This window comes from Oncorhynchus clarkii, chromosome 23 (genome assembly GCF_045791955.1).
Source record: "Oncorhynchus clarkii lewisi isolate Uvic-CL-2024 chromosome 23, UVic_Ocla_1.0, whole genome shotgun sequence".
NCBI classification, from domain to species: Eukaryota; Metazoa; Chordata; class Actinopteri; order Salmoniformes; family Salmonidae; genus Oncorhynchus; species Oncorhynchus clarkii.
This window is the reverse complement of record NC_092169.1, coordinates 60742432-60767438: the sequence shown is the minus strand read 5'-3', so window position 1 is coordinate 60767438 and position 25007 is coordinate 60742432. Positions and strand designations below refer to the sequence as shown.

General features: G+C 45.9%; 1 protein-coding gene across 1 annotated transcript in view; it reads right to left on the bottom strand.

Moving 5' to 3' along the window:
• Positions 1-25007, bottom strand: part of LOC139381183 (ryanodine receptor 2-like) — a 497608-nt gene that overhangs the window by 222422 nt on the left and 250179 nt on the right. The window contains exons 22-27 of the mRNA XM_071124606.1: positions 23366-23469; positions 18683-18766; positions 16412-16586; positions 13043-13190; positions 8319-8527; positions 1293-1467 (exon numbers count right to left, since the gene is read on the bottom strand). Coding sequence (XP_070980707.1) covers positions 1293-1467; positions 8319-8527; positions 13043-13190; positions 16412-16586; positions 18683-18766; positions 23366-23469 — 895 coding nt within the window. The remainder of the gene's footprint in view (positions 1-1292; positions 1468-8318; positions 8528-13042; positions 13191-16411; positions 16587-18682; positions 18767-23365; positions 23470-25007) is intronic.

The following is a 25007-nucleotide window of genomic DNA, read 5'->3' as shown; positions in this document are numbered from 1 at the left end:
AGAACGGAGCTCGTCCAGTTTGTTCTCTTTAGGTCCCGTTGATAGGTCGAGAACGGAGCTCGTCCAGTTTGTTCTCTTTAGGTCCCGTTGATAGGTCGAGAACGGAGCTCGTCCAGTTTGTTCTCTTTAGGGACCGTTGATAGGTCGAGAACGGAGCTCGTCCAGTTTGTTCTCTTTAGGTCCCGTTGATAGGTCGAGAACGAAGCTCGTCCAGTTTGTTCTCTTTAGGTCCCGTTGATAGGTCGAGAACGAAGCTCGTCCAGTTTGTTCTCTTTAGGTCCCGTTGATAGGTCGAGAACGGAGCTCGTCCAGTTTGTTCTCTTTAGGTCCCGTTGATAGGTCGAGAACGGAGCTCGTCCAGTTTGTTCTCTTTAGGTCCCGTTGATAGGTCGAGAACGGAGCTCGTCCAGTTTGTTCTCTTTAGGTCCCGTTGATAGGTCGAGAACGGAGCTCGTCCAGTTTGTTCTCTTTAGGTCCCGTTGATAGGTCGAGAACGGAGCTTGTCCAGCGACTGCCAAGCGTTTGGTTTAAGTCCACCTCGGTTAGACAGCATCAGGAAAGTGACAGGAAAGCTCCTCTCTAGCTCCAGACAGAACATCTCTTCTGACAAATAGATGGTGTTGATGTTGAGAGTAAGCCAACAGACAGACAGGGATTGACAATAGGACAAGACTCTAACACCTAGGGTGGGGTAGTGAGGTTGACAATAGGACAGACTAACACCTACGATGGGGTAGTGAGGTTGACAATAGGACAGACTAACACCTACGGTGGGGGTAGGACAGTGGAGGTTGACAATAGGACAGACTAACACATAGGGTGGGGTAGTAGGAGACATGGAACATAGGGTGGTGGACAGTAGGATAGACTAACACATAGGGTGGGGGGTAGTGAGGGTGGTGTGACAATAGGACAGACTAACACATAGGGTGGGGTTGACAATAGGACAGACTAACACATAGGGTGGGGTAGATAGTAGGACAGATATGGAACCATAGGGTGGTGTAGACAGTAGGACAGACATGGAACCATAGGGTGGTGTAGACAGTAGGATAGACTAACACATAGGGTGGGGTAGACAGTAGGACAGACATGAACCATAGGGTGGTGTAGACAGTAGGACAGACATGGAACCATAGGGTGGTGTAGACAGTAGGACAGACATGGAACCATAGGGTGGTGTAGACAGTAGGACAGACATGGAACCATAGGGTGGTGTAGACAGTAGGACATACATTGAACCATAGGGTGGTGTACGATAGTCATTTTGAGTAGACAGTACACACACTGACCTTCCCAAACCTCAAAGTCCTTGAAGGCCAGTTCCGACCCTGAGTGGTCCAGGAGCACCTCTCCGTTGTGGGTGAACATCATGGTGTGTTCGTTCAGATCGACCATACAGCCCACCACGTCACCTGGACCCCAGGACCTGCCGAAGTGCTCGTTACCCTGGTGCCACAGCTGGGCCTGGAACACACACAGGGATACACAGTATTCAGACCCCTTCCCTTTCCCCCCCACATTTTGTTACATTACAGCCTTATTCTAAAATGTACTAAATAAAATAAAAAAATCCTCATCAATCTACACACCATAATAACAAAGTGAAAACAGGTTTAAAAACAGATACCTTATTTACATAAGTATTCAGACCCTTTGCTATGAGATTCTAAATTGAGGTCAGGTGCATCCTGTTTACATTGATCATCCTTGAGATGTTTCTAGAACATGGAGTCCACCTGTGGTATTATTTGGAAAGGCACACACACCTGTCTATATAAAGGTCCCACAGTTGCCAGCGAATGTCAGAGTAAAAAAAAAATTGAGCCATGAGGTCAAAGGAATTGTCCTTAGAGCTCCGAAGCAAGATTGTGTCGAGGCACAGATCTGGGGAAGGGTACCAAAGCATGTCTGCAGCATTGAAGGTCCCCAAGAACACAGTGGCCTCCATCATTCTGAAATGGAAGAAGTTTGGAAGCAACAACTCTCCCTGGTCGCCCGGCCAAACTGACCAATCGGGGGAAAAGGGCCTTGGTCAGGGAGGTGACCAAGAACCCAATGATCACTCTAACAGAGCTCCAGAGTTCCTCTGTGGAGATGGGAGAACTCTCCCTCTTTGCCACCCCTCCACTCCCTCTCCCCTCTATAATTACATGGAGAGTCCTTGAATCCTCAATCAGCCAACGCATTCAGTCTATTTCCAGTCCCACAATGTACTGGCTCCCCCTCAACTCCGTCCCACACACACACACACTTCTACGTGACCTCTCATCGTCCTCTCACAGAGCAGAAATAGCTCCCCCTCTCCCACCTGATTCTGCCTGTGATCCCAAAAGGCATCCTATTCCCTCTGTAGTGCACTACGTTTTGCCCAGGATCCATAGGGCTCTGATCAAAAGTAGTGCACTACATAGGGAATAGGGTGCCATTTGGTTTAGTGCACAGAGCTGTGATGTGAGTCACTCAGGGCCTCATCATCTGCTAATCTCTGCCCACTGAGAGAGAGAGTAGGGAAGTTCAATGAATGGGCTGCTGCTCAGTCAGTACGGGAGATCTTTCTAGAGCCCAGTTTAATTGTGTATAAGTGCATTTTTTTTTATCTCTAAATGATTAAACTAGAGAGAAATACAGTGAGTGTACAAAACATTAGGAACACCTTCCTAATATTTGAGTTGCACCCCCTTCTGCCCTCAGAACAGACTCGATTCGTCGGGTCATGGACTCGACAAGGTATCTTAAAGAGTGACACAGGGGATGCTGGTCCATGTTGACTCCAATGCTTCCCCAACAGTTGTGTCCAGTTGGCTGGATGTCCTTTGGGTGGTGGAACATTCTTGATACACACGGGGAAACTATTGAGCGTGAAAAACCCAGCAGCGTTGCAGTTCTTGACACAAACCGGTGCCCCTGGACCCTACTACAATACCCCGTTCAAAGGCACTTAAATATTTTGTCTTGCCCATTCACCATCTGAATGACACACACACACAATCCATGTCTCAACTGTCTCAAGGATTAAAAATCCTTCTTTAACCTGACTCCTCCCCTTCATCTACACTGATTGAAATGGATTTAACAGGTGACATCAATAAGGGATCATATCTTTCACCTGGATTCACCTGGTCAGTCTGTCATGAAAAGAGTTCCTAATGTTTCGTCCACTCAGTGTTACTACATGACACAAGCTGATGTTCTGACCACGTCCACTCAGTGTTACTACATGATACAAGCTGATGTTCTGACCACGTCCACTCAGTGTTACTACATGACACAAGCTGATGTTCTGACCACGTCCACTCAGTGTTACTACATGAGACAAGCTGATGTTCTGACCACGTCCACTCAGTGTTACTACATACAAGCTGATGTTTCTGACCACGTCCACTCAGTGATACTACATACAAGCTGATGTTCTGACCACGTCCACTCAGTGTTACTACATACAAGCTGATGTTCTGACCACGTCCACTCAGTGTTACTACATACAAGCTGATGTTCTGACCACGTCCACTCAGTGTTATTACATGAGACAAGCTGATGTTCTGACCACGTCCACTCAGTGTTACTACATGAGACAAGCTGATGTTCTGACCACGTCCACTCAGTGTTACTACATACAAGCTGATGTTCTGACCACGTCCACTCAGTGTTACTACATACAAGCTGATGTTCTGACCACGTCGACTCAGTGTTCCTACACACAAGCTGATGTTCTCACCACGTCCACTCAGTGTTACTACATGATACAAGCTGATGTTCTGACCACGTCCACTCAGTGTTACTACATGAGACAAGCTGATGTTCTGACCACGTCCACTCAGTGTTACTACATGAGACAAGCTGATGTTCTGACCACGTCCACTCAGTGTTACTACATGAGACAAGCTGATGTTTTGACCACGTCCACTCAGTGTTACTACATGAGACAAGCTGATGTTCTGACCACGTCCACTCAGTGTTACTACATACAAGCTGATGTTCTGACCACGTCCACTCAGTGTTACTACATGAGACAAGCTGATGTTCTGACCACGTCCACTCAGTGTTACTACATGAGACAAGCTGATGTTCTGACCACGTCCACTCAGTGTTACTACATACAAGCTGATGTTCTGACCACGTCCACTCAGTGTTACTACATACAAGCTGATGTTCTGACCACGTCGACTCAGTGTTCCTACACACAAGCTCACCACGTCCACTCAGTGTTACTACATGATACAAGCTGATGTTCACCACGTCCACTCAGTGTTACTACATGAGACAAGCTGATGTTCTGACCACGTCCACTCAGTGTTACTACATGAGACAAGCTGATGTTCTGACCACGTCCACTCAGTGTTACTACATGAGACAAGCTGATGTTTTGACCACGTCCACTCAGTGTTACTACATGAGACAAGCTGATGTTCTGACCACGTCCACTCAGTGTTACTACATACAAGCTGATGTTCTGACCACATCCACTCAGTGTTACTAAATGACACAAGCTGATGTTCTGACCACGTCCACTCAGTGTTACTACATACAAGCTGATGTTCTGACCACGTCCACTCAGTGTTACTACATGAGACAAGCTGATGTTCTGACCACGTCCACTCAGTGTTACTACATGAGACAAGCTGATGTTCTGACCACGTCCACTCAGTGTTACTACATGAGACAAGCTGATGTTCTGACCACGTCCACTCAGTGTTACTACATACAAGCTGATTTTCTGACCACATCCACTCAGTGTTACTACATACAAGCTGATGTTCTGACCACGTCCACTCAGTGTTACTACATACAAGCTGATGTTCTGACCCCGTCCACTCAGTGTTACTACATACAAGCTGATGTTCTGACCACGTCCACTCAGTGTTACTACATACAAGCTGATGTTCTGACCCCGTCCACTCAGTGTTACTACATGAGACAAGCTGATGTTCTGACCACGTCCACTCAGTGTTACTACACACAAGCTGATGTTCTGATCACGTCCACTCAGTGTTACTACATACAAGCTGATGTTCTGACAACGTCCACTCAGTGTTACTACATGACACAAGCTGATGTTCTGACCACGTCCACTCAGTGTTACTACACACAAGCTGATGTTCTGATCACGTCCACCAGGGGGAAGCACCCCTCTTTATAACCTCAGATTGGTGATGGTGGCATCAAACATTATAGTACTGTTGATTTAGGGGGAGAGAGAGAGAGAGAGAGAAGAGAGAGAGGGAGGGGGTGGGGGTGGGGGTGGAGAGAGAGAGAGAGAGAAAGAGGGAGGGGGGGGAGAGAGAGAGAGAAGAGAGGGGAGAGAGAGGGAGAGAGAGAGAGAGAGAGGGGGTGGGGGTGGAGAGAGAGAGAGAGAGAGAGGGAGGGGGGGAGAGAGAGAGAGAGAAGAGAGGGGAGAGAGAGGGAGGGGGGATAGAGAGGGGCGAGAGAGAGAGAGAGAGAGAGGGGGGAGAGAGATAGATAGGAGAGAGAGAGAGAGAGAGAGAGAGAGAGAGAGAGAGAGAGAGAGAAGAGAGAGAGAGAGAGAGAGAGAGAGAAGAGATGGAGAGAGAAAGAGAGAAGTTGGGAGAGAGAGAGATAGGAGAGAGAGAGGGAGGGGGGAGAGAGAGACTAAGAGCGATTACAGCTGTGAGTCTTTCTGGGTAATTCTCTAAGATCTTTCCACACCTGAATTGTGCAACATTTTCCTATTATTCTTTTCTTTTCAAAATTCTTCAAGCTCTTTTCACGTAGATTTAAGCCAAAACTGTAACCCGGGTCCTCTCAGGAACATAGGTTATCGTCCTGCTGAAATGTGAATTCATCTCCCAGTGTCTGGTGGAAAGCAGACTGAACCAGGTTTTCCTCTAGGATTTTGCTTGTGCTGAGCTCCAGTGACTGGGTGTGTTGATACACCATCCAAAGTGTAATTCATAACTTCACCAGGCTCAAAGGGATATTCAATGTCAGCTTTTTATATTTTTACCCCATCTACCAATAGGTGCCCTTCTTTGTGAGGCATTGGAAAACCTCCCTGGTCTTTGTGGTTGAATCTGTGTTTGAAATTCACTGTGCGACTGATAATTGTATGTGTGAAGTACAGAGATCAGGAAGTCATTCAACTATCAGGTTAAACACTATTATTGCACACAGAGTGAGTCCGTGCAACTTATTATATGACTTGTTAATAAGCACATTTGAACTCGTAGGTATATTATACTGACCGATTCTAGACATGTCAGCTTCTCATTTATACTGACCGACTCTAGACATGTCAGCTTCTCATTTATACTGACCGACTCTAGACATGTCAGCATTTCATTTATACTGACCGACTCTAGACATGTCAGCATTTCATTTATACTGACCGACTCTAGACATGTCAGCTTTTCATTTATACTGACCGACTCTAGACATGTCAGCATTTCATTTATACTGACCGACTCTAGACATGTCAGCTTCTCATTTATACTGACCGACTCTAGACATGTCAGCTTCTCATTTATACTGCTTCTCATTTATACCGACTCTAGACATGTCAGCTTCTCATTTATACTGACCGACTCTAGACATGTCATCATTTCATTTATACTGACCGACTCTAGACATGTCAGCTTTTCATTTATACTGACTGACTCTAGACATGTCAGCTTCTCATTTATACTGACCGACTCTAGACATGTCAGCTTCTCATTTATACTGACCGACTCTAGACATGTCAGCATTTCATTTATACTGACCGACTCTAGACATGTCAGCTTCTCATTTATACTGACCGACTCTAGACATGTCAGCTTTTCATTTATACTGACCGACTCTAGACATGTCAGCTTTTCATTTATACTGACTGACTCTAGACATGTCAGCTTCTCATTTATACTGACCGACTCTAGACATGTCAGCTTTTCATTTATACTGACCGACCTCTAGACATGTCAGCTTCTCATTTATACTGACCGACTCTAGACATGTCAGCTTTTCATTTATACTGACCGACTCTAGACATGACATGTCAGCATTTCATTTATACTGACCGACTCTAGACATGTCAGCATTTCATTTATACTGACCGACTCTAGACATGTCAGCTTTTCATTTATACTGACCGACTCTAGACATGTCAGCTTCTCATTTATACTGACCGACTCTAGACATGTCAGCTTTTCATTTATACTGACCGACTCTAGACATGTCAGCTTTTCATTTATACTGACCGACTCTAGACATGTCAGCTTTTCATTTATACTGACCGACTCTAGACATGTCAGCTTCTCATTTATACTGACCGACTCTAGACATGTCAGCTTTTCATTTATACTGACCGACTCTAGACATGTCAGCTTCTCATTTATACTGACCGACTCTAGACATGTCAGCATTTCATTTATACTGACCGACTCTAGACATGTCAGCTTCTCATTTATACTGACCGACTCTAGACATGTCAGCTTCTCATTTATACTGACTGACTCTAGACATGTCAGCTTCTCATTTATACTGACCGACTCTAGACATGTCAGCTTCTCATTTATACTGACCGACTCTAGACATGTCAGCTTCTCATTTATACTGACCGACTCTAGACATGTCAGCTTTTCATTTATACTGACTGACTCTAGACATGTCAGCTTCTCATTTATACTGACCGACTCTAGACATGTCAGCTTCTCATTTATACTGACCGACTCTAGACATGTCAGCTTCTCATTTATACTGACAGACTCTAGACATGTCAGCTTTTCATTTATTTATACATGACAGACTCTAGACATGTCAGCTTCTCATTTATACTGACCGACTCTAGACATGTCAGCTTTTCATTTATACTGACTGACTCTAGACATGTCAGCTTCTCATTTATACTGACCGACTCTAGACATGTCAGCTTCTCATTTATACTGACCGACTCTAGACATGTCAGCTTCTCATTTATACTGACCGACTCTAGACATGTCAGCTTCTCATTTATACTGACCGACTCTAGACATGTCAGCTTCTCATTTATACTGACCGACTCTAGACATGTCAGCTTTTCATTTATACTGACCGACTCTAGACATGTCAGCTTCTCATTTATACTGACCGACTCTAGACATGTCAGCTTTTAATTTTTAATTAATTTGTTAAAAAATTCTAAAAACATCATTCCACTTTGTCATTATGGAGTATTGTGGGTAGGCCACTGACACAACATCTCAACTGAATAAGGTGCTCTGATAGTTCTGTGAACACTTGTGAAGGTCTAGACGTTGTAAACTTCTTCTACATGTTGAAACATATATATTAATAAACCTCAAATAACGATAATCAGTAAAGGTGTGTGGGAGTTCCTGACTCACCTTGAATCCGTCGAAGACGAAGGCGTGTTGGTCAGAGCCCAGCTCCTGGTCCGGTAGACAGCCAGGCCGTGCCCAGCCGACCCTCATCTCGCCTGACGTCAGCACCTCAAACTCAAAGTACCACTTCCCAGCGTTCACACTGTACGTCTTCTCAGCTCGGAAGATACGGAACCGCTCAGCAGACATGTTACTGGTGTCTGCTCTGGCTGCTGAAACAACAGGGTCAGATAACATGTTACTGGTGTCTGCTCTGGCTGCTGAAACAACAGGGCCAGATAACATGTTACTGATGTCTGCTATGGCTGCTGAAACAACAGGGCCAGACAACATGTTACTGATGTCTGCTCTGGCTGCTGAAACAACAGGGCCAGACAACATGTTACTGGTGTCTGCTCTGGCTGCTGAAACAACAGGGCCAGATAACATGTTACTGGTGTCTGCTGAAACAACAGGGCCAGACAACATGTTACTGATGTCTGCTGAAACAACAGGGCCAGACAACATGTTACTGATGTCTGCTGAAACAACGGTGCCAGATAACATGTTACTGATGTCTGCTGAAACAACAGGGCCAGACGACATGTTACTGGTGTCTGCTCTGGCTGCTGAAACAACAGGGCCAGATAACATGTTACTGATGTCTGCTCTGGCTGCTGAAGCAACAGGGCCAGATAACATGTTACTGATGTCTGCTCTGGCTGCTGAAACAACAGGGCCAGACAACATGTTACTGATGTCTGCTCTGGCTGCTGAAACAACAGGGCCAGACAACATGTTACTGGTGTCTGCTCTGGCTGCTGAAACAACAGGGCCAGATAACATGTTACTGGTGTCTGCTGAAACAACAGGGCCAGACAACATGTTACTGATGTCTGCTGAAACAACAGGGCCAGACAACATGTTACTGATGTCTGCTGAAACAACAGGACCAGACAACATGTTACTGATGTCTGCTCTGGCTGCTGAAACAACGGTGCCAGATAACATGTTACTGATGTCTGCTGAAACAACAGGGCCAGACAACATGTTACTGATGTCTGCTGAAACAACAGGGCCAGACAACATGTTACTGATGTCTGCTGAAACAACAGGGCCAGACAACATGTTTCTTATGTCTGCTGAAACAACAGGGCCAGACAACATGTTACTGATGTCTGCTGAAACAACAAGGCCAGACAACATGTTACTGATGTCTGATGAACAACAAGGCCAGACAACATGTTACTGATGTCTGCTGAAACAACAGGGCCAGACAACATGTTACTGATGTCTGCTGAAACAACAGGGCCAGACAACATATTACTGATGTCTGCTGAAACAACAGGGCCAGATAACATGTTACTGATGTCTGCTGAAACAACAGGGCCAGACAACATGTTACTGATGTCTGCTCTGGCTGCTGAAACAACAGGGCCAGACAACATGTTACTGGTGTCTGCTCTGGCTGCTGAAACAACAGGGCCAGACAACATGTTACTGGTGTCTGCTCTGGCTGCTGAAACAACAGGGCCAGATAACATGTTACTGGTGTCTGCTGAAACAACAGGGCCAGAAAACATGTTACTGATGTCTGCTGAAAAAACAGGGCCAGACAACATGTTACTGATGTCTGCTCTGGCTGCAGAAACAACGGTGGCAGATAACATGTTACTGATGTCTGCTGAAACAACAGGGCCAGACAACATGTTACTGATGTCTGCTGAAACAACAGGGCCAGACAACATGTTACTGATGTCTGCTGAAACAACAGGGCCAGACAACATGTTTCTGATGTCTGCTGAAACAACAGGGCCAGACAACATGTTACTGATGTCTACTCTGGCTGCTGAAACAACAGGGCCAGACAACATGTTACTGATGTCTGCTGAAACAACAGGGCCAGACAACATGTTACTGATGTCTGCTCTGGCTGCTGAAACAACAGGGCCAGACAACATGTTACTGATGTCTGCTGAAACAACAGGGCCAGACAACATGTTACTGATGTCTGCTGAAACAACAGGGCCAGACAACATGTTACTGATGTCTGCTGAAACAACAGGGCCAGACAACATGTTACTGATGTCTGATGAAACAACTGGGTTGATCAACATGTTACTGATGTCTGCTGAACAACAAGGCCAGACGACATGTTACTGATGTCTGCTGAAACAACAGGGCCAGACAACATGTTACTGATGTCTACTGAAACAACAGGCCAGATAACATGTTAGTGATGTCTGCTGAAACAACAGGGCCAGACAACATGTTACTGATGTCTGCTCTGGCTGCTGAAACAACAGGGCCAGATAACATGTTACTGATGTCTGCTCTGGCTGCTGAAACAACAGGGCCAGATAACATGTTACTGATGTCTGCTGAAACAACAGGGCCAGACAACCTGTTTCTGATGTCTGCTCTGGCTGCTGAAACAACAGGGCCAGACAACATGTTTCTGATGTCTGCTGACACAACAGGGCCAGACAACATGTTACTGATGTCTGCTGAAACAACAGGGCCAGACAACATGTTACTGATGTCTGCTGAAACAACAGGACCAGACAACATGTTACTGATGTCTGCTGAAACAACAGGGCCAAACAACATGTTACTGATGTCTGCTCTGGCTGCTGAAACAACAGGGCCAGACAACATGTTACTGATGTCTGCTGAAACAACAGGACCAGACAACATGTTACTGATGTCTGCTGAAACAACAGGGCCAGACAACATGTTACTGATGTCTGCTGAAACAACAGGGCCAGACAACATGTTACTGATGTCTGCTGAAACAACAGGGCCAGACAACATGTTACTGATGTCTGCTGAAACAACAGGGCCAGATAACATGTTACTGATGTCTGCTGAAACAACTGGGTTGATCAACAACTGGAGCTCTTTATCTACGTGGTGACGGCTTTGACTACTACCAGGGTAGTGTAATATCCTATACTATACCCTGACATTAATACACAACCTGTTGTAGGTTGGTCAACCAGGGTAGTGTAATATCCTATACTATACCCTGACATTAATACACAACCTGTTGTAGGTTGGTCAACCAGGGTAGTGTAATATCCTATACTATACCCTGACATTAATACACAACCTGTTGTAGGTTGGTCAACCAGGGTAGTGTAATATCCTATACTATACCCTGACATTAATACACAACCTGTTGTAGGTTGGTCAACCAGGGTAGTGTAATATCCTATACTATACCCTGACATTAATACACAACCTGTTGTAGGTTGGTCAACCAGGGTAGTGTAATATCCTATACTATACTCTGACATTAATACACAACCTGTTGTAGGTTGGTCAACCAGGGTAGTGTAATATCCTATACTATACCCTGACATTAATACACAACCTGTTGTAGGTTGGTTAATCAGTGTGATCATTTGTCAAAACAATACCACCCTGGATATCCCCCTCAACTAAAACTATGTGTCTTGAAGGGTACTAAAACTAGCTAGCAATAGCCAGGCTCCACAGCTATCTCCACTGCTAGCATCACGGCTATCTCCACAGCTAGCGCCACAGTAAAAGCTATATTAAAATGATCTATGTCTGGGTGTTTACACAGACAACTGCTGCATGCTCCAGCAATAGAACAGTAAATACAATCATGTCACGAGGAAACAGACATCTCCCTGTGCGTCATAAAAGCCCCTCTGTACAGACTAGTGGGTCAACTCGTCATTGGGCTTATATAAGTGGGGTTTTATGTGCTGTTGGTCTCTGATGAATGAGGGAGAGTAGGAGGGTATTGTCTCTGTCAGGGGTAGTGGATTTAACCCAGGTCTCTGATGTGGAGGGAGAGTAGGAGGGTATTGTCACTGTCAGGGGTAGTGGATTTAACCCAGGTCTCTGATGTGGAGGGAGAGTAGGAGGGTATTGTCTCTGTCAGGGGTAGTGGATTTAACCCAGGTCTCTGATGTGGAGGGAGAGTAGGAGGGTATTGTCACTGTCAGGGGTAGTGGATTTAACCCAGGTCACTGATAAATGAGGGAGAGTAGGAGGGTATTGTCTCTGTCAGGGGTAGTGGATTTAACCCAGGTCACTGATGTGGAGGGAGAGTAGGAGGGTATTGTCACTGTCAGGGGTAGTGGATTTAACCCAGGTCTCTGATGTGGAGGGAGAGTAGGAGGGTATTGTCACTGTCAGGGGTAGTGGATTTAACCCAGGTCACTGATGTGGAGGGAGAGTAGGAGGGTATTGTCTCTGTCAGGGGTAGTGGATTTAACCCAGGTCTCTGATGTGGAGGGTGTGTGAGGTAGTGTTTGGACTGAACCATAAAGGAGGTGAGGGGTGTGTGAGGTAGTGTTTGGACTGAACCATAAAGGAGGTGAGGGGTGTGTGAGGTAGTGTTTGGACTGAACCATAAAGGAGGTGAGGGGTGTGTGAGGTAGAGTGTTTGGACTGAACCATAAAGGAGGTGAGGGGTGTGTGAGGTAAAGTGTTTGGACTGAACCATAAAGGAGGTGAGGGGTGTGTGAGGTAGAGTGTTTGGACTGAACCATAAAGGAGGTGAGGGGTGTGTGAGGTAGAGTGTTTGGACTGAACCATAAAGGAGGTGAGGGGTGTGTGAGGTAGAGTGTTTGGACTGAACCATAAAGGAGGTGAGGGGTGTGTGAGGTAGAGTTTGGACTGAACCATAAAGGAGGTGAGGGGTGTGTGAGGTAGAGTGTTTGGACTGAACCATAAAGGAGGTGAGGGGTGTGTGTGTGCTTTGACTGTACCATGGTCCTGATCCGGAGCCTCCAGGTTGTATCCGTACCCCAGCAGGGTGCGGACAGCCTCCCTCAGACTGTCCTTGTTGGACTTCTTGGTCCTCTCGTCCAGCAGAGTGTACGGAACCAAGCGGGGGTTCCTACGATTCTTCACATCCTTCACAAGGAAGGGGGAGATAGTTAGGACTTCATAAACACACTGAACTAAAGAAGAGGAGTTAGGACTTCATAAACACACTGAACTAAAGAAGAGGAGTTAGGACTTCATAAACACACTGAACTAAAGAAGAGGAGGACTTCATAAACACACTGAACTAAAGAAGAGAAGATAGGACTTCATAAACACACTGAACTAAAGAAGAGGAGTTAGGACTTAATAAACACACTGAACTAAAGAAGAGAAGTTAGGACTTCATAAACACACTGAACTAAAGAAGAGGAGGACTTCATAAACACACTGAACTAAAGAAGAGAAGTTAGGACTTCATAAACACACTGAACTAAAGAAGAGGAGTTAGGACTTCATAAACACACTGAACTAAAGAAGGGGAGTTAGGACTTCATAAACACACTGAACTAAAGAATAGGAGTTAGGACTTCATAAACACACTGAACTAAAGAAGAGGAGTTAGGACTTCATAAACACACTGAACTAAAGAAGAGGAGTTAGGACTTCATAAACACACTGAACTAAAGAAGAGGAGTTAGGCCTTCATAAACACACTGAACTAAAGAAGAGAAGTTAGGACTTCATAAACACACTGAACTAAAGAAGAGGAGTTAGGACTTCATAAACACACTGAAATAAAGAAGAGGAGTTAGGACTTCATAAACACACTGAACTAAAGAAGAGGAGTTAGGACTTCATAAACACACTGAACTAAAGAAGAGGAGTTAGGACTTCATAAACACACTGAACTAAAGAAGAGGAGTTAGAACTTCATAAACACACTGAACTAAAGAAGAGGAGGACTTCATAAACACACTGAACTAAAGAAGAGGAGGACTTCATAAACACACTGAACTAAAGAAGAGGAGTTAGGACTTCATAAACACACTGAACTAAAGAAGAGAAGTTAGGACTTCATAAACACACTGAACTAAAGAAGAGGAGTTAGGACTTCATAAACACACTGAACTAAAGAAGAGGAGGACTTCATAAACACACTGAACTAAAGAAGAGGAGTTAGGACTTCATAAACACACTGAACTAAAGAAGAGGAGTTAGGACTTCATAAACACACTGAACTAAAGAAGAGGAGTTAGGACTTCATAAACACACTGAACTAAAGAAGAGGAGTTAGGACTTCATAAACACACTGAACTAAAGAAGAGGAGGATTTCATAACACACTACCTTCCTACCAGTCATCCCCTCTCCTTCCTACCAGTCATCCCCTCTCCTTCCTACCAGTCATCCCCTCTCCTTCCTACCAGTCATCCCCTCTCCTTCCTACCAGTCATCCCCTCTCCTTCCTACCAGTCATCCCCTCTCCTTCCTCCATGTAGCAGTCCTACCAGTCATCCCCTATCCTTCCTACCAGTCATACCCTCTCCTTCCTACCAGTCATCCCATCTCCTTCCTACCAGTCATCCCATCTCCTTCCTACCAGTCATCCCATCTCCTTCCTACCCGTCATCCCCTCTCCTTCCTCCATGTAGCAGTCCTACAAGTCATCCCCTCTCCTTCCTACCAGTCACCCCCTCTTCTTCGTCCATGTAGCAGTCCTACCAGTCATCCCATCTCCTTCCTTCCAGTCATCCACACTCCTTCCTACCAGTCATCACATCTCCTTCGTAATAGTCATCCCCTCTCCTTCCTACCAGTCATCCCCTCACCTTCCTACCCATCATCCCCTCTCCTTCCTCCATGTAGCAGTCCTACCAGTCATCCCATCTCCTTCCTACCAGTCATCCCATCTCCTTCCTACCAGTCATCCACTCTCCTTCCTACCACTCATCCCATCTCATTCCTACCAGTCATCCCATCTCCTTCATACCAGTCATCCCATCTCCTTCCTACCAGTCATCCCCTCTCCTTCCTACCAGTAATCCCATCTCCTTCCTACCAGTCATCCCCTCTCCTTCATCCATGTAGCAGCCCTACCAGTCATCCCCTCTCCTTCCTCCATGTAGCAGTCCTACCAGTCATCCCCTCTCCTTCCTACCAGTTATCCCCTCTCCTTCCTACCAGTCATCCCCTCTCCTTCCTCCATGTAGCAGCCCTACCAATCATCCCCTCTCCTTCCTACCAGTCATCCCCTCTCCTTCCTACCAGTCATCCTCTCTCCTTCCTACCAGTCATCCCCTCTCCTTTATCCATGTAGCAGCCCTACCAGTCATCCCCTCTCCTTCCTCCATGTAGAAGCCCTACCAGTCATCCCCTCTCCTAGCCCTCTCCCTCCACCCACCACTCTCCACCCTGTAGTATAGTCTGTAGTCTAGTCATTAGTATGTACTAAGCTAAGGTTAACTTGAGCTGACAGGCAGATCAGGAAAACTCCAGACTCGCACCTCCCAGTGGTGATAGTTCTAGCTACAGCAGCACCTCTGTAGTGGACCCATCAGTACCTCTGTAGTGGGCCCATCAGTACCTCTGTAGTGGGCCCATCAGCAACTCTGTAGTGGGCCCATCAGTACCTCTGTAGTGGGCCCAGTAGCACCTCTGTAGTGGGCCCAGTAGAACCTCTGTAGTGGGCCCAGTAGCACGTCTGTAATGGGCCCAGTAGAACCTCTGTAGTGGGCCCATCAGCACCTCTGTAGTGGGCCCATAAGCACCTCTGTAGTGGGCCAATCAGTACCTCTGTAGTGGGCCCAGTAGAACCTCTGTAGTGGGCCCATCAGCACCTCTGTAGTGGGCCCATCAGCACCTCTGTAGTGGGCCCATAAGCACCTCTGTAGTGGGCTCATAAGCACCTCTGTAGTGGGCCCATCAGTACCTCTGTAGTGGGCCCATCAGCACCTCTGTAGTGGGCCCATAAGCACCTCTGTAGTGGGCCCATCAGTACCTCTGTAGTGGGCCCATCAGAACCTCTGTAGTGGGCCCATCAGTACCTCTGTAGTGGGCCCATCCGTACCTCTGTAGTGGGCCCAGTAGAACCTCTGTAGTGGGCCCATCAGCACCTCTGTAGTGGGCCTATCAGCACCTCTGTAGTGGGCCCAGTAGAACCTCTGTAGTGGGCCCATCAGTAACTCTGTAGTGGGCCCATCAGCATCTCTGTAGTGGGCCCATTAAAGATGCCAAGGGTCCCATACAATTTTCTTTGGGCGGCTGTTGAGCTGTTTCAGCACCCTGGTCAACGACCCCCCCCCCCCCCCCTCCCCCACCACCACCACCACCACCCCGCTGCAGCCCGGCTGCACACACAAACACACACACCTTTGGGTGACACACCTGCTGGATGCCGTAGGTCCAGCCCTGGCGTATGCGATCCCTGGCCCACACATTGTGAGCGTTCTCCGCCAGCTTGTCCACCATGGCCTCCTGGGTAGAGGCCAGCTTGATGTGCCCCAGGTCCATAGGAGCAGGCTTGTAGCCACTAGACAGCTCATAACTGGACCAGAGAGGACGCATGGACACATAGAGAGAGAGAAAACATTAGTCTAGGGAGACGCTGTTGGATGGGAGAAAAATAGTTTGGCGTGAGAATGTTTACCCATCTGGTGAAGGACTAGGTTCAAATATTAAAACAGACACCCATCTGGTAAAGGACTAAGATAAAACAGACACCCATCTGGTGAAGGACTAGGTTAAAGCATTAAAACAGACACCCATCTGATAAAGGACTAGGATAAAACAGACACCCATCTGATAAAGGACTAGGATAAAACATTAAAAACAGACACCCATCTGATAAAGGACTAGGATAAAACAGACACCCATCTGGTAAAGGACTAGGTTATAACATTAAAACAGACACCCATCTGGTAAAGGATTAGGTTAAAACATTAAAACAGACACCCATCTGATAAAGGACTAGGTTATAACAGACACCCATCTGATAAAGGACTAGGTTATAACATTAAAACAGACACCCATCTGGTAAAGGACTAGGTTAAAACATTAAAACAGACACCCATCTGATAAAGGACTAGGTTATAACAGACACCCATCTGATAAAGGACTAGGTTAAAACATTAAAACAGACACCCATCTGATAAAGGACTAGGATAAAACAGACACCCATCTGGTAAAGGACTAGATTAAAACATTAAAACAGACACCCATCTGATAAAGGACTAGGATAAAACAGACACCCATCTGATAAAGGACTAGGATAAAACAGACACCCATCTGGTAAAGGACTAGGTTATAACATTAAAACAGACACCCATCTGGTAAAGGACTAGGTTATAACAGACACCCATCTGGTAAAGGACTAGGATAAAACAGACACCCATCTGGTAAAGGACTAGGTTATAACATTAAAACAGACACCCATCTGATAAAGGACTAGGATAAAACAGACACCCATCTGGTAAAGGACTAGGTTATAACATTAAAACAGACACCCATCTGATAAAGGACTAGGATAAAACAGACACCCATCTGGTAAAGGACTAGGTTATAACATTAAAACAGACACCCATCTGATAAAGGACTAGGATAAAACAGACACCCATCTGATAAAGGACTAGGTTAAAATATTAAAACAGACACCCATCTGGTAAAGGACTAGGTTATAACATTAAAACAGACACCCATCTGATAAAGGACTAGGTTATAACAAACACCCATCTGGTAAAGGACTAGGTTAAAATATTAAAACAGACACCCATCTGGTAAAGGACTAGGTTATAACAAACACCCATCTGGTAAAGGACTAGGTTAAAATATTAAAACAGACACCCATCTGGTAAAGGACTAGGTTATAACAAACACCCATCTGGTAAAGGATTAGGTTAAAATATTAAAACAGACACCCATCTGGTAAAGGACTAGGTTAAAACATTAAAACAGACACCCATCTGATAAAGGACTAGGATAAAACAAACACCCATCTGATAAAGGACTAGGTTAAAATATTAAAACAGACACCCATCTGGTAAAGGACTAGATTAAAACATTAAAACAGACACCCATCTGATAAAGGACTAGGATAAAACATTAAAACAGACACCCATCTGATAAAGGACTAGGATAAAACAAACATCCATCTGATAAAGGACTAGGTTATAACATTAAAACAGACACCCATCTGATAAAGGACTAGGTTAAAACATTAAAACAAACACCCATCTGATAAAGGACTAGGTTAAAACATTAAAACAGAAACCCATCTGGTAAAGGACTAGGTTATAACATTAAAACAGACACCCATCTGGTAAAGGACTAGGATAAAACAGACACCCATCTGATAAAGGACTAGGATAAAACAGACACCCATCTGGTAAAGGACTAGCTAAAAACAGAAAAATAGTCATTTTTGGTAAGGCACAAGCTAAGGCAAAATATGCACTTAAACTGAAATGTGTACCAGTACATCCAACACACTAGCAGTCATTGACATTGCACTTGGAGAACGTAAATAGCTATGAGCAGAGATGTCAATCTTAGCGACTAGCAGCAGAGGCTGGAGAACATACAGTAGGTGCTAACTGTTGTGTAATAAGATGGTACAGACCGACTGAAGTGAGGAAAGTGACTCACGTGGCGGAGAGCTTGAGGTTCTTCACCTTCTCCACAGCGTGCTCATCAGCCAGCCCCACGTGGCAACCCAGGGCCAAGAGAGTCCTTCAGACCAATCAGAAAGGAGAAGTCAGCTTCACTAAGAGAGGGTGTGACTAACTTCACACAAATCAAATCGTATTTGCCACATGCCCCCGAATACAACAGGTGTAGTAGACTTTACAGTGAAATGCTGAATACAACAGGTGTAGTAGACTTTACAGTGAAATGCTGAATACAACAGCTGTAGTAGACCTTACAGTGAAATGCTGAATACAACAGGTGCTCTCGATGGTGCAGCTGTAGGACCTTTAGATGATCTGAGGACCCATGCCAAATCTTTTCAGTCACCTGAGGGGGAATAGGTTTTGTCGTGCCCTCTTTACGACTGTCTTGGTGTGTTTGGAGCATGATAGTTTGTTGGTGATGTGGACACCATGGAACTTGAAGTTCTCAACCTGCTCCCAGTCAATTTTTTATTGAACATTTATTTCACCTTGTTCAGGGGCAGAACGGCAGATGTTTACCTTGTCAGCTCGGGGATTCAATCCAGCAGCCTTTCGGTTACTGGCCCAACGCTCTAACCACTAGACTACCTGCCTCCCCGATGAAAATGAGGGGAGTGCTCGGTCCTCCTTTTCCCGTAGTCCACAATCATCTCCTTTGTCTTGATCACGTTGAGGGAGTGGTTGTTGTCCTGGCACCTCACGGCCAGGTCTCTGACGTCCACCGTACCATCGTTGTCTGTGATCAGGCCTACAGTACCACTGTTGTGTCATCGTTAGCACAATGTCAGCCAAAGATAAGCTAACGCCTCGTTAGTCTTGCGACAAAAGAAAGCACGGCTCTCGACTGATAAGCAGTGAAGGACATTCGGTGTAGTCAACGCAGCACGGTAGTCGGTTGATCTAAACGAGACAGCGACCAGTTTCAACTGTTCTGCATTGCTTGCTGTTTGGGGTTTTAGGCTGGGTTTCTGTACAGCACTTTGAGATATCAGCTGATGTACAAAGGGCTATATAAATAAATTTGATTTGATTTAGTAATTCCACCCTTCCAGGGACCGATCTTGATACAGACAGGAAACTGTTGAGCGTGAAAAACCCAGCAGCGTTGCAGTTCTTGACACAAACCGGTGCGCCTGGCACCTACTTCCACACCCCGTTCAAAGACACTTAAGTCTTTTGTCTTCTGAATGGCACAAATACATAATCAATGTCTCAATCTTTCTTTCTCCTCCCCTTCATTTACACAGATTGAAGTGGTTTTACAAGTGACATCAATAAGGGATCATGGCTTTCACCTGGATTCACCTGGTCACAGAAAGAGCAGGTGTTCCTAATGTTTTGTACACTCAGTGTATAGTACTCGGTGTGTCTGTCAGATCTGATGGCTGTTTTGTACACTCAGTGTATAGTACTTGATGTGTCTGTCAGATCTGATGGCTCCATGAGAGTCCAGGATGAATAATTCACCTGGTCACAGAAAAGAGCAGGTGTTCCTAATGTTTTGTACACTCAGTGTATAGTAGTTGGTGTGTCTGTCAGATCTGATGGCTCCATGAGAGTCCAGTCTGAAATACAGTGTTTAATCCCTGCTGTGAACACTACTGAATACTGAATACTGAATGACGTAATAGTTTACAACAAGAAGACCCCGGCCGTTCTGTTCCAGTCCCTCCCTGCCTCAACCTGTGTCCCAAATGGAACTCGATTCCCTTTATAGCACACTACTTTTGACCAGGGCCCATAGGGCTCTAATTTAAAAGTAGTGCACGATATAGGGAATATGTTGCCATTGAGCACACACACACACTCTCCATTATAATCCACTAAGTATAATTAAAATAAATGCTCTCCAGCCGTGCCTGCATCCCAAATGGGACCCTTTTCCGTACATAGTGCACTACTTTTTACCAAATTCCTATGGGCCCTGGTCAAAAGTAGTGCACTATATAGGGAATAGGCCTGTAGTAAAGAGTAGTGCACTATATAGGGAATAGGGCTGTAGTATAAAGTAGTGCACTATATAGGGAATAGGGCTGTAGTATAAAGTAGTGCACTATATAGGGAATAGGGCTGTAGTATAAAGTAGTGCACTATATAGGGTATAGGGCTGTTGTATAAACTGGTGCACTATATAGGGAATAGGGCTGTAGTATAGAGTAGTGCACTATATAGGGAATAGGGCTGTAGTATAAAGTAGTGTACTATATAGGGAATAGGGCTGTAGTATAAAGTAGTGCACTATATAGGGAATAGGGCTGTAGTATAAAGTAGTGCACTATATAGGGAATAGGGCTGTAGTATAAAGTAGTGTACTATATAGGGAATAGGGCTGTAGTATAAAGTAGTGTACTATATAGGGAATAGGGCTGTAGTATAAAGTAGTGCACTATATAGGGAATAGGGCTGTAGTATAAAGTAGTGCACTATATAGGGAATAGAGTGCCATTTGGGACATTGTTGTATCTGAGATTCAGGTCACGGAATTAATTTCTGCATTTAGATGGCACTCCGTCTCAGTCTTCACCCCTCTCTCTCTCTCCCTCCTTCTCATCTCCAGGAAATATGCAATTAATTAAAACTAACAAAGTTGTCCCGACAGGTTTTTTAAATTACTCCTGGAATTCAAATAGGCAGTTTCTTGCTGAGAGAGAAGTAGTCTAACGGGTGTGATATTCAGTTCATGGAGAGCTGAACCAGGTATTGAAAATCATTTCTCCTGACAAAAAGTTAATTGATCATAGAAATGGGTAAGAGTCGAACACAAAGAATGAAACCACTCTGTGATGATGTACGGATCAAGAGAACTTGGGACATGTTTTGAAAAATCATAAAACTGACTGCATTATAGTTCAAATGTATGTTTGTTCTACAGAAATCCACCCATCAGGCCATTCCTCCATTCCATTACATGTTCTGTCTGTGTCTTTTGGGTCATATGCCAAAACCAGCAGGAACAGTCTGGATCGTTTCAACTAGGGACTGTACCCAGCAGGAACAGTCTGGATAGTTTCAACTAGGGATTGTAGCCAGCAGGAACAGTCTGGATAGTTTCAACTAGGGATTGTACCCAGCAGGAACAGTCTGGATAGTTTCAACTAGGGATTGTACCCAGCAGGAACAGTCTGGATAGTTTCAACTAGGGATTGTACCCAGCAGGAACAGTCTGGATAGTTTCAACTAGGGATTGTACCCAGCAGGAACAGTCTGGATAGTTTCAACTAGGGACTGTACCCAGCAGGAACAGTCTGGATAGTTTAAACTAGGGACTGTACCCAGCAGGAACAGTCTGGATAGTTTCAACTAGGGATTGTACCCAGCAGGAACAGTCTGGATAGTTTCAACTAGGGATTGTAACGAGCAGCAACAGTCTGGATAGTTTCAACTAGGGACTGTACCCAGCAGGAACAGCATGGATAGTTTCAACTAGGGATTGTACCCAGCAGGAACAGTCTGGATCGTTTCGACTAGGGATTGTACCCAGCAGGAACAGCATGGATAGTTTCAACTAGGGATTGTACCCAGCAGGAACAGTCTGGATCGTTTCAACTAGGGATTGTACCCAGCAGGAACAGTCTGGATAGTTTCAACTAGGGATTGTACCCAGCAGGAACAGTCTGGATAGTTTCAACTAGGGACTGTACCCAGCAGGAACAGTCTGGATCGTTTCAACTAGGGATTGTACCCAGCAGGAACAGTCTGGATAGTTTCAACTAGGGATTGTACCCAGCAGGAACAGTCTGGCTAGTTTCAACTAGGGACTGTACCCAGCAGGAACAGTCTGGATAGTTTCAACTAGGGATTGTAGCCAGCAGGAACAGTCTGGATCGTTTCAACTAGGGATTGTACCCAGCAGGAACAGTATGTAGGGTGGTAACTAGGGATTGTACCCAGCAGGAACAGTCTGGCTAGTTTCAACTAGGGACTGTACCCAGCAGGAACAGTCTGGATAGTTTCAACTAGGGACTGTACCCAGCAGGAACAGTCTGGATAGTTTCAACTAGGGACTGTACCCAGCAGGAACAGTCTGGATAGTTTCAACTAGGGATTGTACCCAGCAGGAACAGTCTGGATCGTTTCAACTAGGGACTGTACCCAGCAGGAACAGTCTGGATCGTTTCAACTAGGGATTGTACCCAGCAGGAACAGTCTGGATTGTTTCAACTAGGGACTGTACCCAGCAGGAACAGTATGTAGGGTGGTAACTAGGGACTGTACCCAGTAGCAACAGTGTCCAGTGTGGTAACTGGGGGTTGTAACCAGCAGGAATAGTATCCAGGGTGGTAACTAGGGATTGTACCCAGCCGGAATATTATCCAGGGTGGTAACTAGGGATTGTACCCAGCAGAAACAGTATTCAGGGTGGTCACTAGGGATTGTACCCAGCAGAAACAGTATTCAGGGTGGTCACTAGGGATTGTACCCAGCAGAAACAGTATTCAGAGTGGTCACTAGGGATTTTACCCAGCAAAAACAGTATTCAGAGTGGTCACTAGGGATTGTACCCAGCAGGAACAGTATCCAGGTGGTAACTAGGGATTGTACCCAGCAGCAACAGTATCCAGGGTGGTAACTAGGGATTGTACCCAGCAGCAACAGTATCCAGGGTGGTAACTAGGTATTGTACCGAGCAGCAATAGTATCCAGGGTGGTAACTTACTTGAGAGTTTCCAGAGACATCTGTAGGTTGTAGCTCCTCTCCTGCTCAGGCAGCTTGGAGAACTCCACCAGACAAGGATGCTGCCGCTTGTTATCGTCCCGTACCTGCAACACAACACCATTATCCTGTTGTCGTCCTGAACCTGGAACACAACACCATTATCCTGTTGTTGTCCCGAACCTGGAACACAACACCACTATCTGTTGTTGTCCCGAACCTGGAACACAACACCATTATCCTGTTGTTGTCCCGAACCTGGAACACAACACCATTATCTGTTGTTGTCCCGAACCTGGAACACAACACCATTATCCTGTTGTTGTCCCGAACCTGGAACACAACACCATTATCCTGTTGTTGTCCCGAACCTGGAACACAACACCATTATCCTGTTGTTGTCCCGAACCTGGTACACAACACCATTCATTTTCACATGCAGAGTAGAACAGCACCCCTGGAGCCAATGAAGGTTAAGTGCCTTGCTCAAGACAACGTTGACCGATGTTTCACCTTTTCGACTCGGGTATTCAAACCCCCCTGCAACCCTACAGGGCAGTCTAACCCCTACAGCCCTACAGGGCAGTCTACCCCCTACAGCCCTACAGGGCAGTCTACCCCCTACAACCCTACAGGGCAGTCTAACCCCTACAACCCTACTGGGCAGTCTAACCCCTACAACCCTACAGGGCAGTCTAACCCCTACAACTCTACAGGGCAGTCTACCCTCCTACAACCCTACAGGGCAGTCTAAACCCTACAACCCTACAGGGCAGTCTAAACCCTACAACTCTACAGTCTAACCCCTACAACCCTACAGGGCAGTCTAAACCCTACAACTCTACAGTCTAACCCCTACAACCCTACAGGACAGTCTAAACCCTACAACTCTACAGTCTAACCCCTACAACCCTACAGGGCAGTCTAACCCCTACAACCCTACAGGGCAGTCTAAACCCTACAACTCTACAGTCTAACCCCTACAACCCTACAGGGCAGTCTAACTCCTACAACCCTACAGGGCAGTCTAAACCCTACAACTCTACAGTCTAATCCCCTACAGGGCAGTCTAACCCCCTACAGGGCAGTCTAACCCCTACAAACCTACAGGGTAGTCTAACCCCTACAACTCTACAGGGCAGTCTAACCCCTACAACCCTACAGGCAGTCTACCCCTACAACCCTACAGGGCAGTCTAACCCCTACAACCCTACAGGGCAGTCTACCACTACAACCCTACAGGGCAGTCTAATCCCCTACAGGGCAGTCTAACCCCTACAACCCTACAGGGCAGTCTAACCCCCTACAACCCTACAGGGCAGTCTAACCCCCTACAACCCTACAGGGCAGTCGAACCCCCTACAGGGCAGTCTAACCCATACAACCGTACAGGGCAGTCTACCCCCTACAACCCTACAGGGCAGTCTACCCCCCTACAACCCTACAGGGCAGTCTAATCCCCTACAGGGCAGTCTAACCCCCTACAGGGAAGTCTAACCCCTACAACCCTACAGGGCAGTCTAACCCCCTACAACCCTACAGGGCAGTCTAACCCCCTACAACCCTACAGGGCAGTCTAACCCCCTACAGGGCAGTCTAACCCATACAACCCTACAGGGCAGTCTACCCCCTACAACCCTACAGG